General features: G+C 40.2%; 1 protein-coding gene across 1 annotated transcript in view; it reads right to left on the bottom strand.

The window, feature by feature from the left end:
- LOC142101793 (connector enhancer of kinase suppressor of ras 2-like) overlaps window positions 1–23,419 on the bottom strand; it is a 313,111-nt gene that overhangs the window by 84,767 nt on the left and 204,925 nt on the right. Inside the window, exons 7-8 of the mRNA XM_075186220.1 lie at window positions 17,460–17,519; window positions 3,688–3,756 (exon numbers count right to left, since the gene is read on the bottom strand). Coding sequence (XP_075042321.1) covers window positions 3,688–3,756; window positions 17,460–17,519 — 129 coding nt within the window. The remainder of the gene's footprint in view (window positions 1–3,687; window positions 3,757–17,459; window positions 17,520–23,419) is intronic.

The raw sequence follows: 23,419 nt of genomic DNA, 5'->3' as shown, positions 1-23,419 counted from the left end.
AAATATCTGGGTACTGCAGAGTAGTTTTCGTTTGTAAACTTTAAATGTATTAGTAGGTTTAGTCCTGTTTTCCTGGTGTTACCCCTGGCGGTGACCCAGCCCCCAGCAGCCACAAGTCCAAAACCCTGGTGATTGTAATCATGGTCAAATGAAAACATTTATGAGTATAATAATTATGATCATGAAATAGAAGTTGTAACTGATAAATTCATCTGAAATGTGCGATTACATCTGGAGAGTGACGGGTCTATCTAGCAAGTAGCGAAGAGACAAAATGCTGGTGAAAGGCTCTTCCTCTGCCGTTTCTTGTATATCAAAGGGTTAATGCCGGAGATATTAGAATTTTCTCTGGCTGTAACCTATGTACCGGTGCTTAGCACAGTCCCCATAGACTTCTATGGAAACAGTGGAATTGGGCAATTTATAAAGCTGCGTAAAGCAAAGTAACGCCGACTCCGTTTTGGGACCATGATGGGTGATTTACCTGTCCCCAAAAATGGGGGAGGGGGACTCCTAGGTTACAGGTTACACATTAGGTGCTTGTGTCAAGCAAATCATTGCAGCCATGTGTCTGTCTGTCCCCAGATTACACTCTGAATTCTCAGTCACCATTTCATTACCTGTACTATCATCATCATCATCATCATTTATTTATATAGCGCCACTAATTCCGCAGCGCTGTACAGAGAACTCACTCACACCAGTCCCTGCCCCATTGGAGCTTACAGTCTATATTCCCTAACATAGACACACACACAGACACACACACACACACACACACACACACACACAGACTAGGGCCAATTTGTGAAAGCAGCCAATTAACCTACCAGTATGTTTTTAGAGTGTGGGAGGAAACCGGAGCACCCGGAGGAAACCCACGCAAACACGGGGAGAACATACATACTCCCCACAGATAAGGCCATGGTCGGGAATCGAACTCATGACCCCAGTGCTGTGAGGCAGAAGTGCTAACCACTAGTCCACTGTGCTCCGTAACACGCAACATTATCGTTTCTACCGCAATATAACAAGAAACAAAGAAAATGGTTCATTGGGTTTTAATGGTGTCTGCTTTGTCACAGTAACTAGGCTGGGATCATGGTCACAAGGTTGTAGTTACAATAAACAACCAGCTAATATATTTGTGGCCCTATTGATGCATTAGGGCCACATGAGAGATACAAGATCTACATGAAACTGAACTAATTGGAAATCAAATGTAAAATATCTTCACACAGTGTTGGAGCCAATTAGACTAAAGAAATATGTTCCTGACAAGTAGAGAAATGGTATAAGTGTTACATTGAGTATAATCTGCCAGGAGATAAGTTACATAATATCACATACTTTCTTCTATGTTATGAATAATATAACAGAAATCTTGACATTGATATACCGTCTCTTTTCCCCCTATATGGGAACGACCTCTGCAGTTTAGGTTTTATTTTATGAAATGTATTTGCTAAAGATTTTAAAAGATACATTATATATAATGATGTAACCACTGAAAACAAAGGGCAGGGAACAGTATCCGGACTCACTGCAGATTTGTACCCAAAGTGTTATTATTCTTCAGCTTATTTCCAGTTTACACACATTCCCCTTGTTTATATGCGGGATTCGCTGAATATAAACCTTCCCATCTAGACTTAAAGCCATCGCCTACTGTGACAAACGCCTGACTCTATTAAAAGTTATTGCAGTGCTGAAAACATTCTGAGGATATTTATGCAGAACGCAGCGTGTGCAGAGGACGAGAAGGCAGAGAGAGACCGGTAATGAGAATGGATTCATTCAACACTCCGAGGACACTTGTAGTTTCTGCAATAAGACCGATCGCCAGTTGTTGTTCAGGTCTCACAATCCCAGTGTTATCCCTAAGTCTCATCAACGTCATCAAACAAGAAGCATTTGTGCAGGAAATAGACCATTAGACGCTGTTTATGAGTTGTGCACATCCACACACATTTATAGATGAAGGGTTCAGACATTTTTGGGATGTAGTGCAAATATTCCCAACAAAAACCACTCAATAAACCATCGTTCATTAAAAGAATTGTCACCGTCTGTAACGAGAAGCAGGAAATAAACCGCCAGCTGAGGGCGGCCGGTGTTCCTGCTGTTTTGCACAAGCGATGGGCAACAGGGTCGATGTCTTATATGGGCACGCGCATTGGTCGAAGTGGGAATTTAAAAGTGGCGGTATGGAAAATGTAAGCAAATGGAATTTAATAGTTTCACAATCAAAACAGTAGGAGAAGTGGCGGAATGACGTAGCGCAGTATACCCCCCTCTGAGTTTGACCAATGGGCACATGTCTAGCCAGATGACTTTCCTAATGACTGACGCCTGTTGGTGCCCAAACTACTGGCAGATGGTGGTGATCTGCCGACTGCATTTATCAACTGGCCCGAAAACGATCCTATCGCTCTTGATAGAATCATTGATCATGTTATCACTGGAGATTGCTGAATTTTGAGATTTACAAAACTGTGGAGGACTGGTGGAGACAAAAGTGCTGGAGTTGTGTAATAAAGCTGTTATCTGATTGGTCAGGTGTTATGGCCAGCCTATCAGATGCTTCCTTCACTGCACACTGTCCTGCTACATTGTAGAATCTTTACATCAGAGTTCTTCAGTCTTCTGGAAGACTAAACAATGCTACTTATTTCAAAATGGAGATTTCAAATCCAGGAAAATATTAAGATAGTACATTAATGTTGACGTGTTGGTCACCATCATGAACTGGTAATGTTGAAAACGTTTGGACAGGATTAGAATCATGAAAGAAATGGGAAATGTGATATTGTTAGTGGAGTTTGCCTGTATAAATTCTTAGTCAAGTTGCAAGTTAGCTCAAAATACAAGTCATAAGAGTATATACTAAACTGCAGGTTTGAAAAAGTAGAGATGTTGCCTATAGCAACCAATCAGATTCTAGGGCCTGATTCATTAAGGATCTTAACTTAAGAAACTTCTTATTTTATTCTCCTGGACAAAACCATGCTACAATGCAAGGGGTGCAAATTAGTATTCTGTTTTGCACATAACTGACTGTTTTTTCATGTAGCACCCAAATACTTGATAGCTTATTAGTACACTGAAATTTAAAGTTGATATTTGTGCGTTACATGAAAAAACAGTCAGTATTTAACTTATGTGCAAAACAGAATACTAATTTGCACCCCTTGCATTGTAACGTGGTTTTGTCCAGGAGACTAAAATAAGAAGTTTCTTAAGTTAAGATCCATTATGAATCAGGCCCGTAGTTATCATTTTGTAGAATGTACTAAATAAATCATAACTAGAATCTGACTGATTGCTATAGGTAACATCTTCACTTTTTCAAACTCGTACTTTAGTAAATATACCCCTTAGCGCTTACATTCGTTAGTCAGTAAAAACCCAGAGTTGACATTATGACCCAGTGACATTGAGAGTTCTGTATTAGAACATTACGGCCACACCAACAACTGTATGTAGGACATATTAACTCTAAAACCATGATGATAACTCCAATAACATAATGCAGCCAGTACTCAGAATAAACCTTCTATTCTCTATCCTTCTTGTTGATCAGTAGACAGCGCTAACACTGAGCTAATCTCGATGACGTCAACATTAAACGTTATCCTAATTAGACCATGAAACGAAAGTGCGATAGAATTCTTGTGCATTACTCACCACCGTTTGATGGTTCACCTGAATGACCTCATCGCCCGCGTGGATTTTCTTGCATTGGTCGGCAGGAGACTGCAGGGGGGAAAAGAAAAAATATGATAATTAAGTAATTCTGCCTAATATAGTCATTGACTATTGTGCTTATTCTCGTACATCAATTACACAACAACTTGTCTGCTTGAGAGTGAGAGGCGAATCGCAATAATCATGAGTGATTACTATTGGTTTCCTTATCATGGAGTCTGCAAAGATAAATGTGACCTAAGATAAGGCCCCCTAGGCCTCTGCCTAGGGGCAGCAGAGAGATCTCTCCTTCCCGGCATGGTATGTCCATTGGGTTTTTGTTTTCTTTTATCAGCAGAGAAAATGCACCATGGGAGTGAGAAATAAACCCGTATGTCAGTTAACATGAGGGGGGTTGATATTAGATGAGTGACAGCACAGTAGTTAGCATTGCTGTCTCACAGCTCTGTAACCATGAATCCGATTCCATCCAGGGCAATATCTGTGTGGAGTTTGTATGTTTGCCCCATGTTTCTATAAGTTTGCTCTGTTTTTTTCCCACTGTCCGAAAACATACCAGTAGTTTAATTGGATGCTGACAAAAATAGAAAATTTCAGTCTAAATGTGGATATTTCGTATCTGGAGCGAGCAAAACTATTACTGCACAGCCTGTACAGCCAATAAATCTGCATTGAAACTAGAATTCTATCATCATCATCATCATCATTTATTTATATAGCGCCAACATATTCCGTATCGCTTTACAATTGAGGACAAACATAGTAAACTAATAAACAAACTGGGCAAAACAGACAAAAAGGTGAGAAGGCCCTGCTCGCAGGCTTACAATCTATTGGATTCTGTTGGGATATCTACATCATCCTGGTGTTATTTGAGGACGATCTATTGGAAATAGCAGCAAGGATCCTCTCCGCTAACAGAGGAGGAGGAGCTATATTATTGCTGAACATTTGTGTCGTTGGAGGAGGTGAATATCCGCTGCACGTGGCGCTGTGCTGAACCTTCCCCTCCTGATCTGTAGGTGAGATTTCAGCATTTATGACTATTTATTTGTCCGGATTCACTTTTGATAATATCTGTATAAATCAGTCTACAGGACCTTGTTGAACACTTTGGATCTTGCCAAATATTAACATCATCGCAATATTTTACCTATAACACTGGCTCTATGTAGATCAACATGTTTGAGGCCAACAACAATGTGTGCTCAAATCTAATGCAAAATTAAGACTTTTTTCCACTATACTGTTATCAGACAGTTTGCATTATATGGTCGGAGCTTATTTTAAGAAATAGTTTTACTTGCTTTTATGGATGTATCTGTGAATAAAATAATTTTTTAAATTACCGCAGTTTATCCGCCTGTCTATGATTGGTACACCCCACACTGATTCATAATTTTCCTTTGTTCATTTTCTCTTGGTGTGAGCAGACCCCTTACAATTTTGTGTGGGAGTGCACTAGCCTATAAAGCACCAGAAGGTCTTTATTTGGTATTGCTGACAAAAATAGAGCCTATTGTGTGTTTGTGTGTTAAGGTAATTAGACTGTAAGCTCCTGTGGGGCAGGGAATGATGTGTATGATAAAATATTCTCTGTACAGCGCTATGTAATATGATGGCGCTATATAAATAGCTAATAACAAAATTAACCAAGGGTGGGGTAATGTAAAGGAAGAGAGTTACCCAAGGAAGGGATGTATCCTGTAGGATAGTAGGATAATGGAATAGCTGTATTCTGTTCTGTCATCTGCTAAGTGGCTGATCATTTTAATGTATAACATTATGGAATGAGACAATGAGCCTGATTCATTAAGGATCAGAAAGCAAAAAAAGAAGTAACTTTGCACCTTGGCAAAACAATGTTGCATTGGAGGGGGGGGGGGGGGATACATTTAAAATGTGGGGACACATTTATAATTGTTGTAGGACATGTTCTAGTTCAACTTTAAATTTCAGTGTAAAAATACAGATATCAATAATTTATGTGCTACATGAAAACACAGCCAGTATTTAACTTATGTCTAAAATAACAAGTTAATTTGCACCCCTTGCATGGTAACATGGTTTGTCCCAGAGAAAATGTACTCTTTTTTTGCCTTACTATCCTTAATGAATCAGGTCCAACGTCAGGAAGGACCGGGGCTGCATTATCTTATGGACAACATATCAGAGCATTTCTATATAGCCATATTGTGTCTTTTTTTCTTTTTTGTTGCAATTAGTCAACATATTTGTGGATTACATTCATGAGCAGAAACAGGGGGGGGGGGGGGCAAATTCCTTTTAGAAATGAAGAATTTGTTATTAACATATAAGTAAGTGGGTATATCTATTCGCTGTCTTAATTCTTTGTTGCCATGTGGAGTTGTGCATCAGATTACAGTTAATGTTTTCACGCCATTAATATGGTTATAAGTAAACGCTGAATACAAAATCAACACAAGGTACAAAAAAATGGGCAACTTGAATTATGTAAAATACATTGTAAACATCTAAAAAAAATAAGAACCAACGCGCAGCCGCTGGAGTTACCTTTATTGTTAAGAAATGACAAGTGATGGCTTACAGGACACCAACAGGCTCACTAAACGCTGGACATGGGGGAATGTTTATGTAATCACGAGACATCAGCAGGAACAGACGGCAACTCATACAGGTGAAACCAAAAATGACAACCAACGCGTTTCACGGCTTGACTTTTCCATCATGCCTTCATGGCGATTAATCATTTTGCTTCTATGCAATTGTAAGTCCCTATTTAATATTTAGCATTAAGTCATAAAGGTAATTGCACTAGAGTCTGTTCTTTTACCTAGGCTATTATATCACCTGCAAGGATTTCTGCGACGGTTACGATCCACCACACTACGCCATCAATTCCCGCCAGTTTAGTGCTCCAAACCTCTGTAATTATTATAGGGTGGTTTGAGGGTTCAGAGTTTAGTCAAAACAGCCACAAAACCAACATAAAATAGACACTTTATTTAAATACCGGCTTCTGATAGGCTAGTGAGCTCAGATATAAAATAAGTGTTGCCTCCCTCGTAAATGATTATTGCCCCCGTTAGCAATGAAATATTATTGACCCTTAATTTAATTCTATATCCATATTGCCCTTATATTACAATAAAACAATAAAATTACCCCTTTAATATAATAAACAATGAAAAATCATTATAAATTAATTTGGTCACCATGAACATTAAATAATGATTAAAACAATAATTCATAAATTAATGTTGCCTCCTCTTATGTTATAAATGGCCAGATAGCACAAACCGCATGCGGAAATACCACCTCTTAGAAGCACCTCTTTTATTTTGGCTATGAAACCGACTCTTCATACATTCGATGGTTTGTATGTAGTCAAGGTTTAAAATCAGGATAACGATCGATCCTGAACACTTTACTGGATGAAACAGCAGTTTTTGAGCAGTTTATCAGTGGATTTGCCTGAAATACATTGGACGGTTTAAAACCTGACTGTAAATACGCCTCAAATCGGTTAAATAACAAAACCGCCGTTTGATACATTCACCCTAAGAGGTATATTTATTAAACTGCGGGTTTGAAAAAGTGGACATGCTGCCTATAGCAGCCAATCAGATTCTAGCTGTCATATATATAGTGCATTCTACAAAAGAAAAGCTAGAATGTGATTGGTTGCTATAGGCAGCAACTCCAACTTTTCAAGTATTTTATATATATATATATATATATATATATATATATATATATATTTCACTGAATTTAACATTTAAAGCTATTTAATTTTAAGTCTACCGTTAATTTTAATTTTATTATTTAAATTATTAATCAGCGATTTACTTATCAACTAATTTATTGAATTATGCAGCTTGTCTTTGACTAGCGCCTTTTTAAGCTAATCGTTAATTTATCATCTATTCATTATGACTGATTATGTATTTAGCACTAACTGTTGATAGGATGAGTCTCACTATTCACATTCTTGCTATGTTCCAAGCATGCATATTCTTATTATATGAATTACTGTAACAATTAATAACAATAGCAAAAGAACAGATTTAGATTGTAAGCCTGCAAGCCGAGCCCTCTCCCCTCTCTGTCTGTAATACCCAGGCTTGTTTCATTACTGTGTTAGTTCACAATTGTGCTACAGAATATGTTGGCGCTATATGAGTTAATGTCAATAATAATAATAATATTAATAATAATATAATAGTGACAGTATAGTAGGGTTATGTCTTTTCAATCAGACCACCACAGATCTTGGAATGTAAATAAAGATATACGGAATAGTTAAATGGGTGATTTGGGCCAGTTACTGATATCAGGGTCCCTAGTGGTTGCTCACAGGTTCTATCAGGTTTCAGGGGCGAGCAGAAGACACTGTCTCCAATCTAAAGTTCAGCTGAGGGACTAAAGAGCGCAGAGAGCCGGGAGGATTTATCCGCTGAGCCGCAGGATTATTGAGCTGTTACTGTCACGGAAGTTCAAGGCATTGTAATTAACAAGCTATGGGAGCTCATAGACATCTCCGGATCCCACAAAGTGCACAGATTAAAAGTGACAAAATAAAAAAGGTTATGAGAATGTGGAGTTCAGATAAAGTGCAAGACTACAAACGACTGAACACATTAAGCAAGCTGGGATATACTCCAAGACTCCTAATACAATAGGTGTACACAGGGCCGGTGCTAGGGTCCACGGCGCCCTAGGCATTTTTAAAAAAGCGGCGCCCCCCCCCCCCCCCGCAAAAATTGCCGCCCCCCCCCCGCAAAAATCGCCGCCCCCCCCCCCGCAAAAATCGCCGCCCTCCTCCCTCCTCTCCTTACTTTGTCTCACCACCGCCGCCTCTCTGCTCCGTCTCCTCCCCTCCACTCACTGACACTAGTAAGTGGAGGGGAGGAGACGGAGCAGAGAGGCGGCGGTGACAAAATAGCCTCTTCCCCCCCTCCCCGTCCATCTGATGCTGTGCGGCGGCCGTGACAGGTATGGTCAGCGGTCGCCGCGCAGTTTTAAAGTATTTTAGAATACTGTGGCGCCCTCCAGAGCCCGGCGCCCTAGGCAAGTGCCTAACCTTGCCTAATGGGAGCGCCGGGCCTGGGTCCACACTACATTACACATAATAACACGTAACTGGGATATTCTCAGAGACTCCTCATACAATAGGTGTACACTACATTACACATAATAACATGTAACTGAGATATTCTCAGATACACATTATACAATAATTGTACACTACATTACACATAGTACAATATATATATATATATATATATATATATATACACAAGTAATTCTTGTGGAAGCTATGTGTCCTGAAGCTTTTAGTAGTATGTTTATTAAGCTGAGATAAAAATCTGGAGACATATGGTCATCGACTCATCACAGCTTATCCTTAAAGTTTTTAAGGGGTTAAAGTAGAATAAATCAGAGTTCAATTGTCGGGTTGCCTCAGTATGTGCTTGAACATTCTTGGCCGCGCACGTGCAGTATCCACTCAGGGGTCACTTCCTTCAGTCAACGGCAGCGTTAGACTCCCAGTGAAGGAGTTATTAGTTAGTTTAGGAGGGTGTTTTTGTCAGGGCTCACCAATGAGCTTTGGCATGCTATAAAATGTGTTTGTAATCATGAGCAACTGTAAAAATGTATTCTATGTACAGTAAACATTAATAATATCCTGATAAATGTATTTCATGGAATCAAAAATGGAGAAAATAAGGCTAACAACTTTTAAATAAAATGTTTGCTCATTAATGACTGTATTATTAACAGGTGACAATAAATGAATATCTTTTTTTTCCCTTTTTCCCTTTGCGTTCTGTTGGGACTTTATATTCTACATGTGTATTATATGTATTCTGCAATGTATTGTGTCTGCATACGGCAAGTGCCGTATATACAGAGCGCACCAAGTTGAGTACAGACAAACGTAATGTGCTTTTTTTTTTGTAAAGAAAAAACACACACGAACGTGCATCGGGCACACGCAGGTCCGTAGTTAGCAAGGAGCGGATCTAAAGACACATCTGGTGATGAATACAGTTCTAGGTCTGTTCTGCTATGACAGACACAATACACTGCAGAATACGTCCTATATACATGTGGAATATACAAAAGAGAACACACAGGAAAAAATATATTAAGTTAATGTCACCTGTTAATTATATAGCCATTAATGACAAAACATGTATTTTTTATTTCTAAAAAAAATGGTTTCCATTTTTTAATGTCTACTGTACATAAAAGACATTATTACAGTTGCTCCTGATACAAACACATGTTATAGCTGTATACACAGCCGCCATCACTAGTAATCAGCACTTACACCTGACCTGTAGCTGGTGCCAGTGATATCACGTACCTGAGAGATGCCCAAAGCTTGAATCAGACGCTGCTGCATGTGCTCCAGCTGGGCACATCCTCACTGTACACTGACTACAGGCATACGTCCTCACTGTACACTGACTACAGGCATACGTCCTCACTGTACACTGACTACATGCATACGCCCTCACTGTACACTGACTACAGGTATACGCCCTCACTGTACACTGACTACATGCATACGCCCTCACTGTACACTGACTACAGGTATACGCCCTCACTGTACACTGACTACGGGCATACGTCCTCACTGTACACTGACTACATGCATACGCCCTCACTGTACACTGACTACAGGCATACGCCCTCACTGTACACTGACTACATGCATACGCCCTCACTGTACACTGACTACAGGCATACGCCCTCACTGTACACTGACTACAGGTATACGTCCTCACTGTACACTGACTACAGGCATACGTCCTCACTGTACACTGACTACAGGCATACGCCCTCACTGTACACTGACTACAGGCATACGCCCTCACTGTACACTGACTACAGGCATACGCCCTGACTGCACACTGACTACAGGCATACGTCCTCACTGTACACTGACTACAGGCATACGCCCTCACTGTACACTGACTACAGGCATACGCCCTCACTGTACACTGACTACAGGCATACGCCCTCACTGTACACTGACTACAGGCATACGCCCTCACTGTACACTGACTACAGGCATACGCCCTCACTGTACACTGACTACAGGCATACGCCCTGACTGCACACTGACTACAGGCATACGTCCCCACTGTACACTGACTACAGGCATACGCCCTCACTGTACACTGACTACAGGCATACGCCCTCACTGTACACTGACTACAGGCATACGCCCTGACTGCACACTGACTACAGGCATACGTCCTCACTGTACACTGACTACAGGCATACGCCCTCACTGTACACTGACTACAGGCATACGTCCTCACTGTACACTGACTACAGGCATACACCCTCACTGTACACTGACTACAGGCATACGTCCTCACTGTACACTGACTACAGGCATACGCCCTGACTGCACACTGACTACAGGCATACGCCCTCACTGTACACTGACTACAGGCATACGCCCTGACTGCACACTGACTACAGGCATACGTCCTCACTGTACACTGACTACAGGCATACGCCCTCACTGTACACTGACTACAGGCATACGTCCTCACTGTACACTGACTACAGGCATACACCCTCACTGTACACTGACTACAGGCATACGTCCTCACTGTACACTGACTACAGGCATACGCCCTGACTGCACACTGACTACGGGCATACGTCCTTACTGTACACTGACTACAGGCATACGCCCTCACTGTACACTGACTACAGGCATACGCCCTCACTGTACACTGACTACAGGCATACACCCTCACTGTACACTGACTACAGGCATACGTCCTCACTGTACACTGACTACAGGCATACACCCTCACTGTACACTGACTACAGGCATACGCCCTGACTGCACACTGACTACAGGCATACGCCCTCACTGTACACTGACTACAGGCATACGCCCTCACTGTACACTGACTACAGGCATACGCCCTCACTGTACACTGACTACAGGTATACGTCCTCACTGTACACTGACTACAGGCATACGTCCTCACTGTACAGTGACTACAGGCATACGCCCTCACTGTACACTGACTACAGGCATACGCCCTCACTGTACACTGACTACAGGCATACGCCCTCACTGTACACTGACTACAGGCATACGCCCTCACTGTACACTGACTACAGGCATACGTCCTTACTGTACACTGACTACATACATACACCCTTACTGTACACTGACTACGGGCATACGTCCTTACTGCACACTGACTACGGGCATACGCCCTGACTGCACACTGACTACAGGTATACGCCCTCACTGTACACTGACTACAGGCATACGCCCTCACTGTACACTGACTACAGGCATACGCCCTCACTGTACACTGACTACAGGCATACGCCCTCACTGTACACTGACTACAGGCATACGCCCTGACTGTACACTGACTACAGGCATACGCCCTGACTGCACACTGACTACGGGCATACGCCCTCACTGTACACTGACTACAGGGATACGTCCTTACTGCACACTGACTACGGGCATACGCCCTGACTGCACACTGACTACGGGCATACGCCCTCACTGTACACTGACTACAGGGATACGTCCTTACTGCACACTGACTACGGGCATACGCCCTGACTGTACACTGACTACGGGCATACGCCCTTACTGCACACTGACTACGGGCATACGCCCTTACTGCACACTGACTACGGGCGATACGCCCAGTCCCCTCCCCGTTCTTCTCATTAAATTGTAGGCTCTAGTAAGGGTCTGTTCCGCTCGTAGGTGAATTTAATGTTGCTTTGTTCTGTTGCTTGTGGTACAGTTCTGGGCATGTACAGAGTAATTGTGTGCTTTATATGCAACGTATCGCTAGTTATGCTCCTTAAAGAATGAGGCCCAGTATGTGTAACTAAAATACTTTTAATTGTTTCTATAACATACTCACTATTATTAGCTAAGTTCCTGCCCAAGAGTCACTTGCTTGCAATCGTACCTTGAACACACTGCAACCTGGAACAGTGATAGAAGCTCATGTGATCAGGCGAGTTTCTGACACTGTCAGGAATATCCTGATACTGCTGGACATTCTATTGCCCTCCATGGAGTATCTAAAATTTATATAGGACATGCACATTCTTGTATTTTTATCCAGAATCTGACTGTACGTACAACAATCCAACATTCAAGATTGGTTTCAAGGACCTATCGAGGAATTTTAATGGTTCCCCTCCCATAGTCACTTAACCTTTATCCAACCAGGAATGGGTGAGACATTTTGGAAAAAAGTTACTCAAAAGTTATCCAAATTTACATAATAACAGCAAGATATATAAACAAATATTGATGATGATGATGACGATGATGAAGATATGCTTCCCTAACCCGGAGGCATTGAACCTACTAGCGGACTTACTGACTCTCTTCCCTGTTCAGTACTGAATAAAAGTCAATTTTCTTGGTCAGAATGTTGTAATGGGTTTTCTACATATTATTTATTATTATCAGAAACTTTAAGGCTATTCGGATCATTGTTTGCTTTCTCCATTGAGGAGAATACTGAGGACAGACAAGATTTTATTTTTCAGCGTCCTTCTTTATTATCCATTACAGATTTCTATTGCCTTAAATCACTTGTCATCTTTAGTGTGATTATACCCTCATAAAATGAGTATTTGGAGCGAGCCTGCAGTCAGCGCACGTCTCAGTAACGTGCCATTCCCCGCAATCTGGTCGCTGCAGATTATTAGATGTAATTTAGCTCACTCCTATCTGAAATGTTCTGTATTAATAATCAACCACGAATCACACAAATTACAGGCAAACTGCCATTCTGATGATAACAAAGTCTGGTTTTCATCCTCTGTGCACTGGCTGCTGTTTCATACATAACATTTTACATGTTGTATTTTTCTGAATTAAAGGTCAACTCCCCTTTCTAGAGAACTTATTAAAGGGGTTATATAGACTCGGACTTTTGTCCTCCTACCTGCAAGTATTTTCTGTAAGGTCTCCTAGTAGAGTGTATAAAATGCTTACCTGTTCTGAAGCTCCTCCCTTTTTAGGGTTCTGGTCGTAGTGACCCTACTATGGCCGCCCCTTTTTCCCCACGCTATCTTGCAGATGTCATCGGATTTGAACATAATAGTGTGAAAATCTACTTGCGCTAATCAGTTCAAGCGCAAAGATGTCAGGTTTGTGATGCGGCAGAGGGGCCCGTCCATAGACAAAGGGCTCACGTGGGCCCCCAAATAGGCGGCAGGAGCTTCAGGACAGGTAAGTGCTGTATACTCGATACCAGACAGCGCTAGTATGCAGGTTTCTGTTTTACAGGGATTTTTCAGGTTCGTTTTGTAATTTTTCTCCAATTTGGACTGCTGAGAGTCAAGAAAGAAGAAGTGAAGGTTTTGCTATAGATATTATTATTATTATTATTATTATTATTTATTTATAAGGCGCCACAAGGTTTCCGTAGCGCCGAACACAGTACAAACAATGGACAGTACAGGGAATAACAGTACAGAACAATGAACAACTAGTACCAAAACTTCAGAGGCTCCAGGCAAAGCAGATGTAATAGAGAAGGAGCAGAAGAGAAGGTAGAGAGACAGGAGGGAGAAGGGCCCTGCTCATAAGAGCTTACATCCTGAAGGTATATAGATATATCTATAGGTATATAGATATATCAATATATAGATGTTTAGATATATAGATGTTTAGATATATAAAGTGGTGAACAACAGTTCAATCAAAGTGTAGTTTACAGTTGTGTGTAAAAGAAACAGCAAAGAGTTTATTTTGTAATGTTGCAGCCGCACTACTGCTCTGTCGGGGGTTAATAAATATAGCGGGTATAACAGGAAGATTCTTCAAAGAAACAGTTTAGTAACATAACACCCAACAAATATCCAGAGTAATATTAGTAATTTCAGAATACCGCTTTGATACCTAAATACAATTCCTGAACACAATGTTTACAGACCTAAATCCGACGCCTTTATTGTAAGAGTGTGCTGCATTTTTATGAATATAATCCCCCTGGGGCTGTGTTATAATTGAAATTCATAGAGCGGCAAATTGCAATAACTTTGGATCCAGCATTTTAAGTTACCCTCTGTAAAGCGTAATCAGAGAGATTTAATGAAGTGTCTTCGGTGTAATCTAGGGCAGACTACAGCAGGGGCTACAGTATGTTTCAGGGTTTAAATAGAGCAATTTGGGGGCAAGGTCATTGTTCTCTATTTATTAACAGTAAAATTTAATTAGAAATATTCCATTTATTTGTATTAAATGTTGAATGTCATATATAGAGCTGTGTGCACCAGGCAGAATGAGCCTAAGGATGTACACGCTTATTCAGGTACCAAAGAGAGTGGAGACCACAACACTCAGTCCTTGGTCCTCTGTCTTCTCTATATCACTTCTTTTGAAAAACTAATAAGCTCCTTTGGATTCAGTATCATCTCTATGCGGATGATACACAAATCTATTTATCCTCTCCTGATCTCTCATTTCATCTTGGATGTCTTCTCGCCAACTCAAACTCAATCTTTCAAAAACAGAGTTGATAATATTCCCACCCACCAACAGGACTTACCTACCTGACATTTCTATTTTGGTTGATAACATGACCATAAATCCCACCGCACAAGCTCGCTGCCTAGGTGTAATCCTTGACTCACAACTATCCTTAATTCCCCACATCGACTCTATATCTAAATCATGTTACATACATCTAAAAATCATTTCCAAAATATGTACATATCTGACACAAGACACCGCAAAACTATAATTCATGCATTCATCATCTCCCGCATTGACAATTGCTATTCCCTCCATACTAGTCTTCCCCTAAACAGTCTCTCACCCCTACAAACTATTTTGCACGCAGTGGCTAGATTGATTTTCTTTGCAAATCGTTTTACATCTGCTGAGTCACTCTTGGTTGCCTGTTTTTCAATGAATCCAATATTAAGTACTTCTACTAACCTACAACTAGACAACTCTACACAAGATCTGCGTCTCTCATCCACATCCTCCCATTCCCTGGACTTTTTTCGGCCTGCACCCACATTGTGGAATTCTCTCCCTCGCACATTAAGACTTTTCTCTAGTCTTCAAACCTTCAAATGTTCTCTGAAAACCCACCTCTTCAGACAATCTTATAATATTCCTCAACCACCCTCTTAATCTCCCTAGGTTACACTATTATTGCCCTTTAAATAGTTCAATCAAGACTTGCATGTGTTTTTTTCTATATTCAATCAACTATCTGACCACTAAGTGCTCGTTACCTGTGTACTCTAGCTGGACCAATATGTAATATGTAGCACTTACCCTCATGTATCAAACGCCCATTGTTCTATAGATTGTAATCCTGTAAGCAGGGCCGTCTTACCTCTCTGTCTGTCTGTATTACCCAGTATTGTTTTAGTACCGTGTTTGCTCCCAATTGTAAAGTGCTACGGAATATGCTGGCGCTATATAAATAAATTATATTAATAATGAGATAACGCCAGTTAATGTTTTTGTAGAGAAAGGTATTTCTTCATCTTATCTCTCTTGAGGAACCTCCTTGTCTTTACAGCTACTTTCACCACCTGGATGATCGATCGCAGAGTCTACAGGAATATATATTGGTATTATCCTTTATTTATGAAGCACTGACTATCCTAGGAAAATAGGGACACCTGGGAACTGTAACCATGGTCATATTGGATGTATAATAATGTATATAGGGTATATTTATATTTTTTTATACTTGACACTTGGCTCCAGCTCACAAGTAGATAGGTAAGGTACAACTTAATCATATTGCTTCTTTATCACCAGGCAGCTGCTGAAATGTTAAAAACAGTAATTTGGGAATAATTTCATTCCGTATCATAGGGAGATTAATAAAAAAAATATAGTGGAAGTCCATTTAAAATGTTTCCTATTAAAGCATTTGCCGCAATCTTGTGAGCCAGATATTTTAATTTGGTCCAGAGCTGTGTTTGTGGTTAACGCTGGTTGGCGCTGTGAGACACACTAAGGGCCTGATATAGAGTTTGATGTAAGTCCCGCATACGCACCAAACTGTGTCCAAACTTAGATTTCTTTAACTTGTGGTCCCTTAGTTCTGAGGAAGCGGAATGGGCGTGGGGTATGTAACTGGGTACAGTAAGGTGTGTACAGGTAAGTGTAGCACACTCACTGGAAAAGAGACCTAATCAGACATAAACGCATCCCCAGATACGCTGCTTAGGAGGTATCGGAGGCCTGATGTAATGATTTGGATGATGACAGCAGGTCTATAAAGCTTCGACTGATTGGCTGTTGTCTACTGACCCCTCTGGGTACCAGTAGTTCATTCATTAATGTTGCGGCTATTTTATTTTAAGTTGCGTCCACCTTTCAGATTTCTTATTTGTCATTTCCATTCGGATTACTGCCACTGGATTCTCATAAGAGGTAAATGACGGATGTGGGGATGTTATATTTCATTACATTCTATGGACACAACTTTTGTGTTTATTAATAACACTATTAATATACTCTTCTCTCTAGTGTATGTCACCCGTCACTACATTACAAGCGTTTCTGGGTGTTCTTCCATAGATTAAGCCAAAATTAAAGTCTGGAGAGAACTAGAGTTAATACGACAAGAATCTATCTGCAGAACCAAAGGCTGAAACTTCTCGTATCTCTAGGAAATATATTAGTAGACGAAGCGTCGGCTTTCTGTAGGCAGCGACAAAAAATGTTAAACTGCAAAAGAATGGTTTTCGATACTTACGTTTTCTGTGGTTCCGGTGATGACGTGCAGGCCGTCGTACGTGGATTTGATGTACATACCCTGGAAAAGAAACGTTTCAGGGGGTCAGTGGGAGTCTCGGATGGCAGCAGTGATACATATAGACATAGAGAAGGTAACATATAAGGAGTTACATCCATAGAGATAATTGGGTGATGTTGGGGCCATTGTCTCTTTCTCCTGATCTGATAGGCCGTATACAAAGCAACAGGTGTGTGTATTGTGTCTGGGATAAAGAGTGGGTCAATTTATCAGAGTTTATAAGTCGGTCATGTCTGGTGCAAGTTGCATGATGAGGCGAGTTTTAATATGTAGAAATGTAGAAATATGGATAATATTGACATTATCCAGTGATTATACAGTGACAGCAGACAGAATCACCTCCCAGATTATTTTCAGTTAATTTACCAACTAATTTTCCCAGTTTGTGACTGATCTCAGGATGGAGGTTAGGGATAGGAGTTACTATTTTTGTACAGGATGAAAAACATCACCATAACTGTGTCCAGATGGGGATAAAACATGTAAGCTATTTTAAAAATGCTTTATGTGTTTTTTATTTTATTTAATTTTTTATGTATTTTTAAAACTTTTTTCTTCCTTTTTACTAGCGGAACTGAAAGCCGGACATGTACAAGCTGGTTAACGCGTTTTCATATCCAAGACTGACAAGGTGAAGTGCTATACGGCATTGTGGCTCCTTCATAACCAATGATTACAGTTTGGTTCTGTTACAGGCTGAATATCGAATCATTTCAGTTTAATCTTTATATATATATAATATATATATACAAATATTGCGAAACATAATTTTTTGGTTGCAAACAATTGTTTGACTGCTGGAAGGAAACCTCGCAACAAAACAACATAATGACAACTCGACAAAGCAACAAATCTCGCAACAATTGCATATTTTAAATGAAAGTACAACTTTAAAATAAAATATATAAGTATGTTATACCGAAGGATCATTTTTACAATAAACTACATTAGTACTGATGCAAAATGAAGCTAATCAGAGCTTTTGTATATTTTATAAATAGCATTTTTGGACGATTTACCAAATAATTTGATAATATATAAAAACTGCTACATATTACATATCGGACCCGCACAGCACCCGCTTGTAACATATATTATCCGATGTGCAGAATTCAGTCTTGTCTTTATATTATTTAGCAATCCTTACTTTTATTTGGGGAAAAATAGATGCGTTTGTTAGAGGTTGTCTGACAAAGGAAAGCAAGCTTCAGTAATCAGGGAGGGGGGGGGGGGCAGATATTGGGGGAAGAAGTGAGATGAGATAACAGAATTATCCTGCGTGAGTTCCTACTTTCCACCTGAATGTTTACATGAGATGTTTCTGCCACATTTGTGCAACGTGCCGGAAACTGTGTGTGATTTCATTGTATTGTTTTCCCTCCAAGCAAAGACTAAAAGAATTTATATTTCACGTCAAATAAAATGCAAAAGGAGAGAAGAAAAGGATCCAATATATCACTGTAATATCCTTTATCTGGGAGGTAAGGGCGCAGCTACACATAAGCAGACAGGGGAATGCCATTAATTTAAATCAAATCTGCCATTTTTGTGCATTTTTCTATCTTGTGTATGACAAAGCAACTAAATTGTGTGCGGGATGTCCTGTGGGCTAATGCAACCACGTGATCATGAGAAACATCAATGAACTTGAAGTTTTGGCACTAACACTTTCTAAGCTTGCTCGTGTCCCAAATAGATTCTCAGGGGCACAGTGAGCATGCTCCAGCCAGGACATGGTTGGGTCACTCTCTCATTTATACCATATCTGATCAGAAGATCTTTAGAATAGTAGTTTGGTGGGGATCTCAATAGCCCACCCCTCCAATCAGGAGGCAGGTTCAGGTGCTGTGTTGTAACTCTCCTACTCCAGAGAGACCCCTGGATTGTCCCAGGAAAGTAGCAGAAGTCACGGGTATGTAAGCGCTGGGACCGTGTTTCTCTGACGTGCAGTAAGTGTAACCTGTGTTTAGTTACTTTGTTGTCTGTTAAGATGAATGAGCTGTGACACGGGCACACGTCAGGTGATGGAGACACGAACACCTTCTTGCTTTTTTGTTTTGATTTTATTATCAGGATGGTAAAGTAAATGGACAGCATAGGGTTCAATACTCTTTCTTGTGACCCTAACACTAGATAGACAGAGACCAACTCCCTAGAGACCGGCCACTATCTGGCATCGGTCAACAATGAGCAATGAAACTGACAGATTTAAATAGTTTACACTCCTCCCACAGGCCTAACTTGATGATCAGATGACACCTTGCCTTTAAAAGGGTCTTTGCAGGTGCTCTGTTTGGTCGCAGACACACCCTGTCAGGCTGCAGCTTGCTGTGGAAAAGATGTATTTTTTAAACCACTTCAAAATATGTAAATTAAATCAGACTCTTTACTATTATTTTACTACACATATGTCCTCCACCTGTATCTCTTTAATTTAGGTGAACTACTCTACAAATGTGTAATTCTGTTTGCAACCTTGCTCTGCAGATTGCCAGCTAAGTACCTAACTCCTCTTTTAGAAGCCTGTGGCAAACACCTCCCTTTGTCACAGAGCTAAGACTCTTTCTGGTTTCATTTTTCAGTCTTGCTACACCGTTATAAATATTATCACCCATTACTTCCATGTGTGTACAGGAAAGCAGAACAGGAATTCTAATTAGAGTCTAATCCTTAGGAGACCAGCGTGAGCTCATTCCCTGTAAATATGTCTTTGTCATGTAGTGTCTGCTTCAGAGAGCTTCATCTTGGAAACATTTTCAGATGCGAGCAGCTTTCTGACGGATATTTGCTGTTGTGGCCCCTTGTTTCCTTGCTGCACCGTAAGGTGAGAAGGTTGTGTCCTCTCCGATATCGCAACTGAGGATCAGTTATGTCCGTATTAGACTCCCACATTTACAGAACAATTACAAATCTTGGCAAATTAACCTATCCTGATAGGAAACTGTTTACATTGCATCTTGATACCCTATTGCACTCCTGTTAGGTATATTACTATTGTGTTGGGCAATTACTTGGCATATTATATTCTACTGGGAATATTAAATATTGCAGAACAATTACTGGGCATATTACATCTTGCTGCCTCATACTATTTGCCAATCTACACGGAGGCTCAGTGGTTAGCACTTCTGCCTTACAGCACTGGGGTCATGAGTTCAATTCCCGACCATGGTCTTATCTGTGTGGAGTTTGTATGTTCTTTCCGTGTTTGCGTGGGTTTCCTCCGGGTGCTCTTGTTTCCTCCCACACACACAAAAAAACATATTGGTAGGTTAATTGGCCGCTAACAAATTGACCCTAGTTTGTCTCTCTCTCTCTGTGTCTGTGTCTGTATGTTAGGGAATTTAGACTGTAATCCCCAATGGGGCAGGGACTGATTTGAATGAGTTCTCTGTACAGCGCTGCGGAATTAGTGGCGCTATATAAATAAATGTTGATGATGATGAATCCATAATCATATAAATTGCAACACCCGTTATTTCCAGCCATTAGGCTTTTCACCCTCTGATAAACAGACCCCATGAAAGAACTAGAAATATGAAACGCGTTGTATTGTCAGACAGGAGGATGCCGTTACTCACCTGTTTCCAGACACTGAGTGGTATCATACTATTTAAGGGCCTAACTTTCGAAGAGGGTTTTTTTTCATGGTAAATCCCTTTAAAAATGTTTGCAGGATTACTGCATTTTAAAGTAATGAGGCTATTTATTATTAGACGATCTCCGATATTGCTGTGGTCCCAGCCTCTTTGATCACTAATCCAGTCCCCATTGGTGTCTAATGGGGACTACAAATATGCCCTATTTATGAAACTCTGAAATTCGGAGCTGTCTTATGAGGAGAGCGTCACATCGGATCTCTTCCCAGCAGCCTTCGTGCTCTTTCCCATCGCAAATTGTCCATGGACATAAGAACCTGTAAGTACTGGAGCGGTCACTTAGATTATTCACCGGGACAGGCTCCTGTCGGAACCATTGCCCCAGCTAATCAATTGTAATAGATTGTGATAAGAAATTATACTTAACCTGAGCAATATACGATGGGTCATAAATATACCTCTTATTCTCTACATGATTGAAACCCCCCAATTTTTCTTGCTTTTATGCAACTATTATATGAAGGTCATTGCAGTTTCTCTTATTTCTTTCTTATAGCATATTATATTCTTCTTGCTAATAACTTTTCATATTACATTCTTTTGAGCAATGACTGAACATTTAACATCTTGCTAGGCAATTTCTGAGAATATCACATCCTGCTGGGCAATTACTGGGCACATTACATCAAGCAGTAATCTGCTTTACTCTTCCCTCATGAATAAAACAACCCTTCTCATGACAGATAGAGCTGGTAGAAAGTCTAAGAGATATAATATTAATACTTTCCTCCCAGCAGTTTCTTCAGATATACTTAATACATCTCTACCTGTATCTCTGTTCCTGTAAGAAGAGGCGTGAGTGTATTTCTCTAAATAGAGCAGACACCGCCGTGGTCACAGAATTCATCATGGGGTTTGATTGAAATTCCAATAACTCATTCTCTTTACTTTTATGAGCATCAGATGGGAAGTTGGACGGCCAGCAATAGGTTTATTCCAGTTTGTTTATTGTAAGTTGGGTAGTTATAAGCCCCCTATCTGCACAGCATTATGGGATTTTGAGCATCTTATCTGAGCCCATATCAATTCATTCACAACACCTTTGAAAATTGAGCTCTCTTAATAACTTTCCCTCGTATGTGGACAAAAGCTTATGACTGGATACCGTTATGTGGTTTTATGATACGCTGATGCCCAAGGCGGAAACAGTTATAGATTCCAGATACCAAATGTGTTACATTTCATAAGAAAATAATACAAATATTATTGCTCTGTCTCTACGGAGAAGCTGAAGTCAGTCAGCTTTCAGTCAAATACACTAGACAAGATTACAATATTAACACGATACAGAATGTAACGCTTCCCGTGACAGAACAAAGATATAAAAACATAACAAATATATTTCTTCTTATTCCCCCAATGACACTGTAACCACAGATTAAATAGATGGTCACATAAATAATTTACTTTACTTATATTATATATCCTTTATTTATGGTACGTTGACATATTGCTCATCGCTGAACATTGAAGGGATCATGATACATATAAGTAACGTACAATGATATGAAACAGAAGTTAATTATGAACCTCAGCCATCCAAGACCTGTTTCCTTTGCGCTGTGTATGTCTAATCGTCAGATTATTACATTTGTAACATCTTCCGAGATCCGCAGAACACTGTGCTCTACTAAACTACTCCATAACTATTACAATTTAAAATATATTCAGTACAGACAATGAGAAATCTTAAATCTAATCTTAGACTGGAAACCAGAGAAGAACTGGAACATTCACGGTGAACTGAAGGATTGAAAGACAGAATCTTCGTCTCCCAGTAAAACAATCAAACCAGATAACCGATTATTGTCACTGGCTTCATGTATGAAATATACAGGCACTTGGCCCCTCCTCTATGTATTTTCCGTGTACCCTGGTTTACACATCACCCTAAAGTCTTCTTTAGTTTTTTAATTGTATAATGGGATCAAGATTGATCAAAGGGAGGAATGATGTGGAAGCCAACCTGATTGACACAATAGTGACTCAATTAATATTGGTTAATATTGCATCAATTAAGCAATACATTATACTTATATTCAAGTGAGGTAAATAAGTGTGTCCATTTCTGTTCTCTTCACAAATGGGCTGGAAGAGATCAAAAGTTGGACAAACACCTTTATGTTTAGGAAAGGACAATGAGAAAGGTCAAGCAAAATAAGGTAAAGTGAGAATTACGTTGCCACCACATAGGCTTTAAATAATGTTGATGTATGTTGTTTTTTGTCTCAAGGTAGCCAA

Source organism: Mixophyes fleayi, chromosome 9, assembly GCF_038048845.1.
Source record: "Mixophyes fleayi isolate aMixFle1 chromosome 9, aMixFle1.hap1, whole genome shotgun sequence".
Lineage (NCBI taxonomy): Eukaryota > Metazoa > Chordata > Amphibia > Anura > Limnodynastidae > Mixophyes > Mixophyes fleayi.
The sequence above is the reverse complement of the archived record's forward strand: the minus strand, read 5'-3'. Positions and strand labels throughout refer to the sequence as shown.